This window comes from Nilaparvata lugens, chromosome 3, assembly GCF_014356525.2.
Source record: "Nilaparvata lugens isolate BPH chromosome 3, ASM1435652v1, whole genome shotgun sequence".
Classification (NCBI taxonomy): Eukaryota; Metazoa; Arthropoda; class Insecta; order Hemiptera; family Delphacidae; genus Nilaparvata; species Nilaparvata lugens.
Window position 1 is genome coordinate 8,070,692 of NC_052506.1, and position 16,453 is coordinate 8,087,144.

The 16,453-nt window shown below is 34.6% G+C and overlaps 1 protein-coding gene across 1 annotated transcript in view; it reads right to left on the reverse strand.

Annotated features, from left to right (window-relative positions):
• LOC111059559 (tubulin glycylase 3A) overlaps nt 1-16,453 on the reverse strand; it is an 83,975-nt gene that overhangs the window by 43,283 nt on the left and 24,239 nt on the right. Inside the window, exons 4-8 of the mRNA XM_039425315.1 lie at nt 12,994-13,247; nt 8,223-8,432; nt 5,460-5,651; nt 2,267-2,480; nt 356-446 (exon numbers count right to left, since the gene is read on the reverse strand). Of these exons, the coding sequence (XP_039281249.1) occupies nt 356-446; nt 2,267-2,480; nt 5,460-5,651; nt 8,223-8,432; nt 12,994-13,247 (961 nt within the window). The remainder of the gene's footprint in view (nt 1-355; nt 447-2,266; nt 2,481-5,459; nt 5,652-8,222; nt 8,433-12,993; nt 13,248-16,453) is intronic.

Here is a 16,453-nt window from a genome sequence, read left to right on the forward strand (position 1 = left end):
TTGTCAGCTGATTTATGATGAATAATTCTATAGTCTGATTTTTACTCTAATATTGGCGTATAAAGGAGGCTCCTTTTTCCTTTCATATTATCCTTGAAATGCAAAATTTCCAAAAACCTTGTATATACGTCGATGCGCAATTTAAAAAGGAACATACCTGTCAAATTTCATGAAAATCTATTACCGCGTTTCGCCGTAAATGCGCAACATATAAACATTTAAACATTAAGAGAAATGCCAAACCGTCGACTTGAATCTTAGACCTCACTTCGTTCGGTCAACTATGACTTATTAAAATAACAATTCACTCTTCAAAAAACTAACAAGAAGCGAGAGCTATTGAATAATTACTCACTTGTACATCCATATGGTAAGAGGATATGCACTTGTTACAAGGAACCATTGTCTTATATCAAACTTGGTATTGTAAATGAGGAATGGTCTCTCTGGAAAGAATTCATTGAAACCATTGTTAATCTTTGAATATTATCATTATTTTGTGGTACCGTACATTGGTTGTTTTATTAGTCCACAAAATATCTTAGTTCTAAATCTCCTAGGTATTTTTGAGATTATATAACAAAACATGGATCTGATTGTGTAAGAGGAGAATTGATTATTGTGAAAAGGACTTTAAAGAGATTGAAATAGCTTTTGGATACAATGAAAGTTCAATCATGAAAGAATCTCGAAAAATAACTGAAGTATATGTCTCAGGGCATCTCTCAGAATTCTTTTTTTTTGTAAATTTTGTTATTTGAAATCAGCTTATGAGGGTGAAATATTATTCCTTCTTTGTAGGATGTGTAGTTTATGAATCGCATACGGTTTCTAAAACACACACAGTATTAATTTATAGAAATGAGAAAAAAAAGATTGAACACAAAATAAGATTCTCCAATGTTGGTTTCACGAACTGCTTATTATTATTAAATCACTGTTTGCTTTTAGAAAAAACGATTAGCAGACAGATCTGCTGTCTGATGTCTGCTGTCTGACTGCTAGTCGTTTTTTCTAAAAGCAAAAAGTGACAAAATAAGATAAAGAGAAAATATTTCCAATAATTGGAAACGTTTTTCCTTGACGAAAGAAACATTCATAAGAAATTCAAAATAGTTGAAACTTTACACTATTTTCTCTTTATTTTATTTTGTGTTCAATTTTCCAGTTTTCGAAATTTAATTTGAAAATCGTTAGTCGTTTTACTGCGACTACGCCCCGTTTTGGAAAGCCAATTTTCTGATTCCAACTGTTTAAAGTCTATAACTCAGCTAAATCCCGAGCTTGGAAGCCGGCCCTAAATCATTCTAAAAAATCTCATACAGAACCATTTGTAATGATACTTCAATTTTTGAGTTGCTGTAAATAAATTCCAGCCATAGAATCTATATATATAAAAGCAAAATGGCACTCACTCACTGACTGACTGACTGACTCACTCACTCGCATAACTAAAAATCTACCGGACCAAAAACGTTCAAATTTGGTAGGTATGTTCAGTTGGCCCTTTATAGACGCACTAAGAAATCTTTTGGCAATATTTTAACTCTAAGGGTGGCCTTAAAGGGTTTAAAGTTCATCTTTTAGCATGTATATTCTTCTTATTCTCTTAATTATAATTGAAAAAAGGCCATACCATATGTTAATATAGAACTATAATCTAGAGTACCTCTTCGAAACAGTTGTTAACTGGTAACTAAATTAATAATTTTGTCAGGTTGGCATTAAGTTGAGTTGACTTTGTTAGGTTGGCACCAAGTTGAAGATTGAAATGCATTTATCGCGGAAAAATTGATTGGGCACTGCTACTTCAATCCTGGTAATATTATATTACTAGCCGTCAGGCTCTCTTCGCTCGCCATATCCGTTTAGCCTGGACCCCCGACTGGATCGTCCTAACATAATAATTATGATAAAAATGCTCAAATGAAAAATGCAGGCGAGCGAAGCTAGATGATCTCATTCTTGGACGATCCAGTCGGGGGTCCAGGGGGCGGAGCCCCCTGGCTAGACGGATATGGCGAGCGAAGCGAGCCTGACGGCTAGTATTTAATATTATTCTCATACATTTGTAAACTCAACTCAACCTGATACGCATTTGCAATCTCATACAGAACCATTATTTTGTAATGAATCTTCAATTTTTGAGTTGCTGTAAATGAATTCCAGCCATAGAGTACCGGTATCTAATATTCAAAGTCATTCCATTTTAGAAGCACCGGAAACCCTTACTGACATTAAAAAACTAATTGAAATCGGTACTCACCTATGTATTTCTGTATAACATAGCGAGGATCCTTCGAATGCAAATTGCCAATTCTGGTAACAATATCCTCTAGCTTTCTCATCACCTGGATGCCCCTCCCTCTCGATTTGGCGCCGGGCTTCACAATCCACAGATTCGTCACACCATCCAAATGCAGCTGCGGCCAATGTGGTGTAATTGCTTCCACCGTCAGTTTGCAGCACAAGTACAGAGTCTGCAAAATTAAAAGTAAACCAAAACTATCAAAACTTACCTAGAATACACTACAGTTTTAATAAAACAATCACGGGATAATTTTATATCTACATCAAATTCAGCTGTATTTGGGTGGCTCGTTGGAGTAAGAGATAACGCGCCGGTCTAATAATCAACAGAACCCGAGTTCGAATCTCGACCGGGGCGAAAGTTTTTGACCACAACACAATCACATAGATACGTCTTTCGGAGGAGACGATAAAAAAAAGTAGTCATCTCTCATCATCATCCCTCACTCATTACCCACGCACAAGCCTAAGAGCGTATGTGGGCATCACCCTCAGTAATATTATTCAACCAAGATAATTATTACATGCAGAAAAAAATGTAAATTCGTATGGCTTTTGTTGGTGGGGAGTCCCTTGCGGGAAGGTCCCACCGCCTGAATATATAATTTAAGCCGTCAATGGGGGCCTTACGACTGTAATACTTCAGCCGGGACCGACAGAGTAACGTTTTAATATTTGAGACAAGCATACCAGTAGCGTTCAAGGCTGGAGAGAAGCATTGGAACACTTCAAATTCGAAATAAATTTTGTAATAAAGAGGTCGCAACTACTAGATATTGTTTATAACGGAATTGGACTATTCATGAAAATTGATTGATGCAAGCAAACAAGGAGGTAATCAATCTGTGCTACAGTGATTTTTAATCAGGAATGTGAGATTTCTGAATATATTCTTTTCAGATTGAACATAAAATTTGTTGTTGAAATCACTGTCTCACATTTTAGTTGAAATCACAGTCTCAATACTGTAGGGTATACTTCCAGTATGTATTGTTTTAAAACAGATAGAAATTTCGAACTTTATAGGTGAAAATTCCAAGAAATTAATTTTTGTGGAGGTGGCTAATAAGGCATAATAATTTTCTTGACACAAATATTAAAATACTAGGTCCAATTCAAAAAACGAGCGTTTTCATTCGAATTCCATACCAATTCATCTAATAGGTAATTAAAATCTCATTTCAGGAGGGATCATATATAAATTAAGATTAAGGTTGTCAATGACAATCACTATTTTAAGGGCATAACTTTTAGAGAAAACTTGCAGACATAGCTTATAATTGTTTATTTCTCAGTTGTGATAAATATTGATTTCTACATATTTACATTGATACATTGATTTCTACACTTTTACATTGATTTCTACCATTGTAGATTTAACGCTTATATCGCCTAGAGATATCATACACCCGGTATCAAAAAAAATATCGGGGACCGAGCTTATTCGCTCTGGAGTACAAAAGCATAGAAAATTTATTACAAAAGAAGAAATTATAATAACATTCATACAGAAATGTCCTATCTGATCACAGTAAATTGAGATTAATTCCCAGAGGAATGCAAAAATTTCCCTCACAAATGCCCAGTTGCACAAAAGGCGGTTAAATTTTAATCCTGACTAACTTCACGTGAACCAAATCAGAGAAGACCATTTTAAAAAGATGGATCTACTGGAATCAGGAATGAAATTAACCCGGCTTTTCTGCAACCAGCACTAAGTACCTGATTGAATGATTACAAAAGTTCAACAGCTGAGTCATAATTTTGACACAGTCCCACACACATGAACTCGCTCACTCACTTCCATCATCAACAGACTACGAAATAATTATTATCAGCTGTTTTTCAAGGATGAATAATAATTATCCTTTCAATGTCCTTCAACGAGTTTTCCCAGAGATGAGACCTAGTGCAATCGAATCTTTATATGATAAACCTACTATGTTCTGAATTAAGTGAGAATCGTTAGAACCGTTTTCGAGATATGGTGAAATACAAATATAAACATCTAAACATCTGAACATATAAACAGAAGTTGTTCGTTTAAGGGCCGTTTGCACCTTGTAAGTTTAAGCTAAAGCTTAAACCAAATCTGGATTTTTTTGGTTTAAACTAAAATTCCGTTTGCACAGTATCAGTTTAAACTCTGTATTGAGTTTAAAACTCTGGGAAAGTTTAAACCTCCAAAGCAGGAGGTTTAAACCAAATAATCTGGAATAACTTGACATCTGTAAAGATTTGATGGGGAAACAGCTTATAATAAATTATTTTTCGACGGTAGTTTTTATTACCTACTTCTGTAGACGAGAATAATTAGTTAAGTTATAGTGAATCATTATTTGAATGTAAACATATTTATAATGGAGGAATTGATAGAAGTTTTTAATGTGATTGATAAAGATGACTGAAATGGAGAAATTTTGAAACTGAGAAAAATTGGGCAAAAAAATGATTCAAATTTCTGGGATGATAAAGAATTTCTTTTAATGATTTTGCTTGAGTAAAGTAAAGCAATTGTCAATTTAGTATTTGATTGAATAAACCACTTGATAGGAATTATGAGAATTTTTAACAGTGGTCTTTGATTAGAAAACATGTTTTTAACAACACAACTGAGATATTTTGCTTTTGAGAAATTTATAATAAACGAGGAAGACCGTAGAAGATTTGAGCGTACCATAACATAATAACTTTTTAATCTTACATTCTAAAATATATTTTTTGGTGCCAACTAAACATAAGTTTTTAAAGAATTTCATGATAGCTCTTTACTTTTATTACTGTACAGCTTACAGCTCTGTGGATTTTGAACCAGGAAATTATTGTAGCTACATAACCTCAATTTACTGATGGTTTGTAAACGAATACCAAATTTCCTGTAGAAATCAGCCTTCCTGATATTATAAACGATGACATTCTATTACCAACTTAACGCTAAACTAGTTTAACTTAAACTGGATTAGTAAATGAACTGAGAAAACCGATTCAAGTTTAACTTTAGATTAACTTAAACTCGAATAACTTAATCAAGATTAGCAATCTATACTGTGCAAACGGCCCTTAATAGTATAGGATTCATCTTGTGGAGCACTTCAGGTTTGCAATGTATCATACCAGCATGAAGATTCTTAACAAAAATACGACCTTGCCTTTTTTTGAGAATCTGTAGCGGGTGAAAATGTGGACTGGTCATGAGCCAGCTGGTAATACCAGGTGAGAAATTGATCCCACTGATGGTCCCAGATTCGTTCTGAGTCTCTCTGGTCAATATCTTCATGCTCCTGGATGGCAACATATTCCGAACATCTTCGAGCTGCAAACTCCACAGCATTCAATGGAACCTGTAATCAACGACAAAATATTATAATTATTTTGCCTTAGGAACACAGAATAAGGACTATCAGTCCTATCTCCCTCCTTGGAAGTGTTATCTATATAATAAGAGAGAGTAGGGTTGTGTTTGTTCGTGTGTTCGGGTGTTCGTTTGTTCGCATCAAAACATGTCAACTTGTGGATTGCATAACGGGAATGATTTAGATCTCCAAATTTTGCACATAGATTCTAAAAATATCAATCTCGTGCACCTGGAAGCCCAAATTTAATTTTCCTTCTAGATTTTTCAGAATTGATGTTAAAATTTCATTAATGGTACATTTCGATTTCATTAAAAAATCACCAAATCATATGGTCGAAATTAATAAAGGAACATCTGTTTCTATATTACTTTCTACCTGAAAAACATAGTTTTGAAACTTCGTTTTCCTGATGCAATGTTTAGGCCTATAGTGAGGTCCACGTTATAATGACAGTATTTGATCAACTTTGATGTTGCTATCCTTGTCTATCAATCGACAAAGCAGGTAGTACTATCTTTTTCTAGCTCCGCAACGATGCCAAATCTGTTTTTGACAATGTATAAATATAATTGATTAAGGCAGGCACAGGCAACGCTGTTCTTCTATCTATATCCACTGACATTATAACGTGGACCTCACTATACACGTGGCATGGATTATTAATTTTTCAGCTAGAACAATATTTTTGAGACAAATGCTAAATAAACGTCTACAGTTTCATCAATGCTGTATCGGCAATATGAAAACGCATGCAGTTAATATGTCTTTCAATGGTGTCGTTATTTACATAAAGAAATTATATTCTTCCATTTTTATTCAATTGAAATAAATTTCAATTAAATTTTGAATTCTTCTAGATTTCATTATGTCAAGTTTTAAGAAAGACCCTTGCGAAGCACGGGTTACCTGCTAGTTTACTCATAATCGAAGTTTGAGATTAATTTCAAAATTGAAGAACTAAGTTATATTATATATTATTATTGAAAAATATAATATTCGTATGGCTTTTATTGGTGAGGAGTCCCTGACGGAAGTTCCACCTCGTTGAAATGGACATAACCTATGTATAATATTTGGATAATTTGAAATTAAATTAGGAAATTTAAGTTTCTAAGAATTTCTTTTGAAATTATGAAATTTCTACACCAAATCACAATCTGAAAATATAAATTATAATAAAACAAACAACTTTAAATTTGGATAGCTTGATAATAAAACTTTTGTAGAAACATGAAACAAATTTTAAATTTCCAAAATAAAGAATAAAACCACTTAAATTTTGAGCTCGAAAATATAACGTTCATAAAAAATATATTATGATTATATACTCAAGTACTGAAGATAAATTTTGTGAAACACAAAAATTCATCTTCCTCTACTGTAGAATCTATCCATCACACAATATTCCTATATAAGTTTATACTCATGGTTTCGATTATAAGTTTCTGCATAAGTTTCAATTCTATATAAGTTCCCATCAATGAAATTTCTTTACTACCAAGGCCACACAACTTTGTGATAGTTCATTCCTGATATTGCGTCATGTGTTATAGCTTACATCTTGGTAAATTTTAGACCCCTCAAAAAAAGAACAAACTAACTTCGAGAAACCTTATTAAATACACTAATCCAAAATTCTAATAACAGTTAGAGTCTATCAAATATGAGTTATAAGATAACATTTTATTTTTAGCTTGTTATTTATTTGAACTTGAATTTTAAAAAACACTTTTGAAGTGAAAATACATTTACTTTTGTAGTGACGATCGTTTCGACCTGTTGTTGGTCATCATGATGCCCAGTGTGTTTTTTAAAATTCAAGTTTAATTTTAACAGTGAAAAAGTATGGATATACAACAGAGTAATCACATTTATTTGAAATCTAATTTTTGCATGAAGAATGTTGTAATGTTTCAAGGAGACATAGGGTTTAACCTGTTGTCTCCATGTATGTATTTATGCAAATAAATTAATACATTTTAAAGCTGCACGCTCACTTTTCTTTATAGGGCCACTAAAATTATTAAAACACAATAAAAGTTACCAAATACCCTTTCTATTTTATCAAATCACAACTAGTTTCCGGTCATTAGAGCCACTTTTAAGTGTAAATAAAATGAACAACATTGAATTAATTCTAGTTTATGTTCTAATAAAAAATATGAGGTTGGTTCTTTATTGATTCTTTATCACAAATGACAATGTATTGCCAGGTCTTGCAAGACCCATTGCATACTAGCACAACATTATAATGGAAACAAATGAACAATAATTAACATATTCAGAACAGAAAATAAATATGTAGATGAGTGTATAACTTTTAGAAACAAAGAGTAGAACCTATTTGTTTACAGAATAGAAATGAGAATACATATGAAATTCTATCAATATGAGTTGAAACTAGTTATGATTTGGTAAAATAGAAATGGTAGTCGATGAATAATTGTGTTTCAATTTTGAAGCTGATATTAAGATTTAAGAGAAACACAGTCCTTACTTCAAACAACTTGGGTATCTACTTGATGATTTTTTTGAGAATGTATATGGACAACTCACTTTTCCTTCTTCTGTGAAAAGCTGCTTTCCATTGTCAATACCGGAAGTGAGCAGATTGAGAAGGCTGATGCAGGCTGTCAGCCGGAAGTCGTTGACAAATGCCGCCAAATCGTCCTCACAGGAAATGTTGTAGCATCTTGGAAACAGTGTGTTGGAAATGCCCGCCTCGCAGAACCAGTGCGTTTGCTGCAGATAGTTGCAGAGCCCCACCTGAATAAACAATCAACATTCTTCAATTAAACTCAGTTCAATTTATTTATCGAACGAGCGTTAGCGAAGTTCTCACTTTTGACTTACTAGAGCCCAAAGTCGTTTTCTGTCTGTTTGTATGTTCGACAAGAACTTTAGAGAGAATTGATCAATCTGCTTCAAATTTCGAACACGAATTCGTCGAACCATTTAATAGTGTGACAAAAGCACGGTATTTATATGAGAACGGTAGGGGTCATGAAATGTGTGCGCAGTGGCCAGCCAGCTAGATTGCGTCATCGCCACCAACCGAGGTTTTTAACACCTATTGGCAATCTATAAAACTTATTTGTTTAGAAACAGATGATTGGATATAAAATGACGTCAGCTACACCGGAAATTTAGCACAAACATGCGCGTGACACCTACCGTCTTCTTCTATATACCGTGGACAAAAGCACATTGTCAAAGTAATGGATAAAAAACCTATGATGCATTCGTCTTTGGCTATATTTAGAAGCTGGAATTTGCTCCTTCTCAGATACCTATATTTTTTAAAACTATTCTAAGATTTGGAAGAGAAAGAGAAACAAATTTAGAAATAGAGCGGGGCAGGAGACAGGACTTGAGATCAGGGGACATGCTAATACCTCCGCGACCATATAAGGAAATATTCCGAAGATTTTACTTGTATGTGGCCCCCCGAACATTCAACAACTTGCCGGTAGAATTGAAGAAAATCAATAATAAAAAACATTTTAAAAATTAAGTAAAAGCTTGGCTTCTATTACAAAATGATGTGGAGAGTTTATATTTAAGAGTAGAATAGATATGAATTTGCGGGTTTCATTGGATGAATGTCTTCTTTCTCTCTTGGAAATTGTGTGAAGATAATACTATTATTCAAGCTACATGAGTTATTTCCCTTAATGTTGATATTTATGGACAGAAATTTATAGAATGAAATTTATGAGTCTGCTAATTGCTTGGAATGTGCATTGATTGTTGGTTATTCTTTTCAAATGAAGGGAGAGTAGATTAAAATGTTAATATACATGTATTGTCTAAACTAAAATTCCTCACCCTGTCATATTATGCAAGTTCCGACTCGGCAAAATAATTTCATTGCTTTTTTTTCTTAATTAAAAATATGATGATGCCCCAAACAGGACTTTTAGTCCTCGGGGTACTTCAAATTATTTATTTTTCTTTTTATGTAAATGAGTTATTTATTATTGAGTTAATTATTTTATTATCTTTATATAGTCTATTATCTTCATTTTTATAATTTGCAAGATTGTTGTTGTGATATATCTACTGTACTATTCATAATTTCTGATTATGTGTAATGTATAAATTGGAAGAATAAATAAATTTATTATTATTATTATTATTATTATTTTACAGGTAAAGTTCGTTGGACAACAAAATTGACTCCTTCGTCCATTTTCAGGATATAAAAATAACATTGAAAGTGCATAGGCCTAAGAAAAAAATTGTTATCATTTATCAGTCAGCAGCTGGAATTATTTGCATGCTATTTCTGTAATTCTTCCATTCATCTAAAGACGCTGATGCTATTATTTGGCAGTTGTCACACAGACTGTCAGACAGACAGACTTAATGCACCGACACATGATTTCAGCTGAATAATACACAACATTAATTTATAAGTTCTATATTAACTCGCTTCCGTTAACCTGTCTCGCGTCTGTCTGCCTGTCTGTAACATACACATAAGTAATACTACTTGTGATAGCAGCTATGACAATTTTTTGAAGTTGAATCCATATGACGGATCCAAGATGGCGGACAAAAGTTTTGAAGCGACAGAAAAGTTTTTTTCAATTGGAATATAATTCCCATGGAACCTGATACTGTAATATCATACTTGTAAAACATATATTTAGCTGTTTCCATGATAATTCTTACCAACTCTGTATAATTACAAGTTGCAGTTCTCAGAGATCAAGTTGCAGATCAGAGATTTATCGAAAACAAATGAGCAGAAATTGTTCAACTTTAGTACAGAAGATCAGCTAGGTTGTAATAATGTTGTATTAAGAGGAATTTGCAATAACGTCAAAGATACGCCAATAATTAGCGTTTTTCCAGCGTTTTTTGCTTTTTCTCAGATTTATCGAGAACAAATGAACAGAAAATGTTCAAATTTTGTACAGAAGCTCAGCTAGGGTGTAATAATGTTGTGTTAGAAGGAATTTGCAATAACGTCAAAGATACGCCCATAATTAGCGTTTTTCCAGCGTTTTTTGCTTTTTCTCAGATTTATCGAGAACAAATGAACAGAAATTGTTCAAATTTAGAACAGAAGATCAGTTAGGGTGTAATAATGTTGTATTAGGAGGAATTTGCAATAACGTCAAAGATACGCCATTAATTAGCGTTTTTTGCGCTTTCTCAGCTTTATCGAGAGCAAATGAACAGAAAATGTTCAAATTTACTACAGAAGCTCAGCTGGGGTGTAATAATGTTGTATTTGAAATAACACCAACAATTAGCGTTTTCTCATTTATTCATCAAGTAATAGACAGAAAATGTTCAAATTTGGTACAGAGGTTTAGCTAGGGTCTAAAAATTTTTTGATGAGGCGACTTTAATATTTCATCAAAGATACGCCCAAAATCAGTGTTTTTCCAACGTTTTTCTCAGCTTCTCTGCGTTTTCTTAGTACTTTGACTTTCTTATGGAATTTAATCAATTACTGTGATCTAGTGACAGAGTATAACAAATATAATTAGAGCCTTATTTAAAGTGAACTATCATCTAGAAAAAGATGTACACGAGTGTCCATTTTCAAAGATATTTCAAAAAAATCCAGGTATCAACAATCCACAGTAAACTTTTCACCAGTGGGCGTCTCATGACAATGACTCTGGCACTGATCCTGCAGCCCGAATGAAGGATGCTCAAATAAAAAATGCAGGCGAGCGAAGCGAGCCCGCTGATCTCATTTTTGGACGATCCAGTCGGGGGTCCAGGGTGCGGAGCGAAGCGAGCCTGACGGCTAGTGATTAACATATGAAGGCATTTATGGAATCAGATATTATATATGATAGTTGAGATGAAAACTAAAGAAGAAATTTCTTTATTACTTATTTATTACAGGGCTACTTGATAGTGTGTTGTACTACCAGTACCCTTCATTTTTTGAACATTTGAATATTCATTTGGACACTTGATAATGGCATAACCGATAACGTGTCTTCAATCAATAAAGAGTACCAGTAATTCTATAAAAATATAATTTTTATTCAGTATCCTGTATCCTTCTATAGAGTTAGGGTGAGATCACAATGAGATCCATCGTCGATTTGTTTGTCAAAGTGCATATAAAAGAATAATTATTCTCAAGTTAATGCAGGGTTAGCGTGTGATCACATTGAATGTGTACGGTACATGCACGTCGAATCATGCATGAGCCGAGAAACAAAATCTGGAAGGTCCCATTGAAACACGTTGTGACTTGCATGTAGCTGCTCACACTGAACGCAACCAGCAAGTGCACGCGTTCAGTGTAAGTGTTCCGTTTGCTCTTTCAGATTTCGTTTCTCATCTGCACGCTTATTATTGTTTATTTTTATTGTTTTTGAAGGGACGGATTCAAGGATCCAAAGGTTCAAAGAACCCCACACGTCAACCGAAGCTTATTGTGTTCCCAAGTAGTATGTTAGTTAGGCAAACCAATACTAACACCAATCTAACATAGAGCTTTCCCTATACTAACATCCCATTCCTCACCCGGTTGCTTGTTGCAATCCAGTGTGATATGCTTGGCAGTCTCTTCAGACTGATTAGTCCTCGTGTCCTACGTGACTTCCACTCCTGGCCTACTTTGGAGGTCCTACCGCTGAGGAAGTGGTAGCCAAGTTGCCTCTAGGGCGCCCGGCCACCCTTGACTCAGCCTCTTGACCCACATTTGTGCCTGGAGTTTCACCCATCTCTGGTCTCTTGGGTTTTCTCTTTTTGCCCCTCCGAAGCTTCGCAAGGTCAGAAGCCTCACCTCTCCCAAGAAGTTTTCCCTGAATGGCCGCCCTTCTCTGAGCAGTGGTAAGTTTTGGTCTCTCCACCCACAGAATCGTGACCTACGTGAGTTTCACTCTCGGCTTCTTTATAGGTCCTTCCGCTGTAGGAGGGGTCGCCAAATTGCCTCTAGGGCACCTGGCCACCCTCGACTTAGCCTCTTGACCTACATTTGTGCCTGGAGTTTCACCCATCTCTGGTCTCTTGGGTTTTTCTTTTTGCCCCTCCGAAACTGCCCTGATGGGGCAGATCCCGTGAACTTCTAGAGTTGCCTTGAGGTCCATTTTAGTCGCCTCCTAGGACAAGCATGGATACTGTGGGTGAATTCTTGTTTTCAACACATTCTTGAGTTCGATGATCGACTCAAAGCTCCCCCAACCCACAGGGGGCTTGGTGATGTATAACACAAATGCACAGTGTTCCTAATGCTCTCCCCAGATTTTTTTCTCATCTGCGCGCTTGGTGATGTATAACCAAGCTTGCACTTGCTCATATACGCATTCAATGTGATCACAATCTAAGTTGGTGAGTGGTGTGTTACCTTGGTGGTGAAATAGACACGGGGGAAGCGGCTGACAATGGTGGACTTGGAGAGGGCCTTCCAATCGACGTTGTCACCCATCACCCAGATGAAGTTGACGGGCGCGTCCCTCAGCAGTCGCGAAATCAGGTGCGAGTCACGCTCCTCGCTGCCTCCCCCTGATGCAGACCCCCCCGACCCCCCTGGCTCACCATCCGAACTGCTGCCCGCACCCACACTCACACTCGACCGCGGTGAACACGCTACTAGTGCGCCTGCAACAAGAATTCAATTCAAAATTTATTTATTTTGCTCATCAATACATAAAATTAAGACAAAAAATTGTTTACATAATTACAGAAATAACTTCATTTGATAAATAAAATAAAATAACCATCAACTGAAAAATAATAGAAAAGGTGCAAAATAAAATGCGTACACCTATAGTAAGGTCCACGTTATAATGGCAGTATTTGATTAACTTTGATGTTGCTATCCTTGTCTATCATTTGACAAAGCCAGTTTTACTATCCTTTTCTAGCTCCACAACGATGCCAATTATGTTTTTGACAATGTAAAAATATAATCAATTAAGGCAGCGAATCGGCAACGCTATTCTCCTATCTTTATCCACTGCCATTATAATGTGGACCTCACTATAGGCATGAGCCCGAGTGAAGTGTACTACCCAAAATGAATATTTTTTAAATGATACTCAGAGGTTTAGGACCGCCCGCCAACATCCAAATAACTTTTTCTACAAATTCACATTACTCACACTCATAATATTTGACAGTATAATTCTTTTCTGTTATACACCATTTTATATCATTTCTGTTATACCATGCCTATTTATCATCCGAGCTTCAGATTGTCAATTTGTTATTACATTGAAGAATTCAATCTAGGGAGTTGATTGAATAGACTTGAAATGTTGTCAAAAATCCACTTTATCCTATTTAAGCGAGCAATTTCTGTATATCTGTTTATATTTACATATCTGGTCATCTGGTTATTTTAATATTTTTATATCTGGTTATTTATGTTCAACGGATCTCGAAAACGGTTCTTACGATGTTCACGAAATTTGTATCATAGTAGGTTTATGGTATAAAAATTCGATTGCACTAGGTCTCTCTTATCCCTGGGAAAACTCGCTGAAGGACATGAAAAGGATAACAATTATTCATCCTGTGAAAAACAGATGACAATTTCATCGTCTGTCGATAACAGAAGATGTGAGTGCCTGTATGGGAGAGACAGAATTATTTCCAGCTGTGTAATTCTTCAGCTGTTTCAAAATTCAGCTGTTTTCAATATTCTTCTTTTCTGTACTCTTAATATGTATAATGAACTATTGTAATTGTGTTGTTATGGAAGCAATTTTTGGGAGGAATCCTGTATGCTTCCATTTGTTTCATAAATAAATAAATAAGTAATCAATCAGCGAGAAATTTTATCTAGCTAGACAAACATAATCTGATTTGTTGACATGACATGATAATCCTCCTAAACTAGAGTATATCATAATTTTCGAAGTTGATCATTATTTGACAATTTTAAGTGATTAGTGAGCGTTATTTTGTTATTCAATTTGGTTTGCAAATAATCTGAATTATAACTTTTTTTGTTTTCAAACTCTTGAACTGAAAATTGACCCTGAATTCAAGTGTATGGAACATAACCTACTTTTTGGACTATTTATAGTGTATAAATCAAAATTCGGGGAAGTAACAGTTTTGGGCTGTGCCTGTTAGTCCTTCCCCAATCATTTGAAAGAATTGAGTTCGGTTTATCAAAAGGCAATGAATAAATAGCGAGCGAAGCTCGGTGCCCCGATATTTTAATAAAAATTAATATTTCACAGGTGCATGCTATTCTGTGTGCTCACAAAATCATCAGCTTACACACGAAGGCATGCTCCTGTGAAATATAATTTTTATTGAAATAAAGTTGATTTTTTAACAACATTTCAAGTCTCTTCAATTACGGTAAAGTTCCACAACATCAATATTCATGCTACAAACTTAATCAAAGAGTGATGTTTATTGTATACAGAAGTATACAGACCCCACTTCGTCGTGAGCTTTCATTGAGAGACCCGAGTTTTAACTCACAAATAAATGGATTTTGACTGGTTTAGGCTTAGTGAATAACGTGACCTTATTATTTTCCATTTCTACATACAATATTGTGTGAAAAATTTTTGTGTATTGTTCATTAATATGGATATACAGTAGTTGAATAGATATCAACACAACACTCAATGGGAAATTATTGATGATAAAAATTAGAATATCTTGTTTAATGGTTCAAATTACAATACAATTTATACCCTTATAATGAACTCAGTCCACGTCAAGTCTCTCACAGATAATAACAAAAATACCAAATTCCATATGAACTAAACGACATTGTAAGAAAGCGATAAAATATTTTTCTAATAATATTCTGAGTTTGATTCTATTATATCAACAAAGATAAGGAGATTCTGTTTTTCTTCTTTGATAAAACTTCACCTATACAATAGTTATACCTAGACAATAAGTTATTGTAAAAATATACTAGATAATGGGAGCTATAGAAGTCAGTATTTTATTTAAAAAAATCTAGTGAATAGCTGAACAGAGTGAAGAAAACACTCTTACATAGTATGGAATCTTTGTATTCAAGACTATAGCACTACAGTCCCTTCAATCACCAAGCGTTAATCTTCAAATATCGGGGACCGAGCTTCGCTCTGGAGTACAAAAGCATGAAAAATTTATTACAAAAGAAGAAATAATAATAACATTCATACAGAAATGTTATATCTAATCACTGTAAATTAAGATTAATTCCCAGAGGAATGCAAAAATTTCCCTCACAAAGGCCCAGTTGCACAAAACCCAGTTAAATGTTAATCCTGATTAACTTCACGTGAACCAAATCAGAGCAGACCATTTCAAAAAGATGGATCCACTGGAAATAATCAGGATTGAAGATAACCCGGCTTTTTTGCAACCGGCACTAGATACCTGATTGAATGATTACAAAAGTTCAACAGCTGAGTCATAATTTTGACATAGTCCCACACACATGAACTCGCTCACTCACTTCCATCACCAACAGACGACGAAATAATTATTATCAGCTGTTTTTCCAAGGATGAATAATAATTATCCTTTTAATGTCCTTCAGCGAATTCTCCCAGGGGTGAGACCTAGTGCAATCGAATCTTTATATTATAAGCCTACTAAGCTCTTAATTTCGTGAGAATCGTTAGAGCCGTTTTTCGAGATCCGGTGAAATAAAAACATATGAACATCCAAACATCTAAACATATAAACATACAAACAGAAGTTGCTCGTTTAATAGTATAGGATGAAGTAATTCATATCACTTGAATCTTTCAATCAACATATACAAGAGATTACTACAATTTCATTCTTTAATTCAAATAGAATGATTAAGGAATACCAACGAGATAAAAATCAAAATT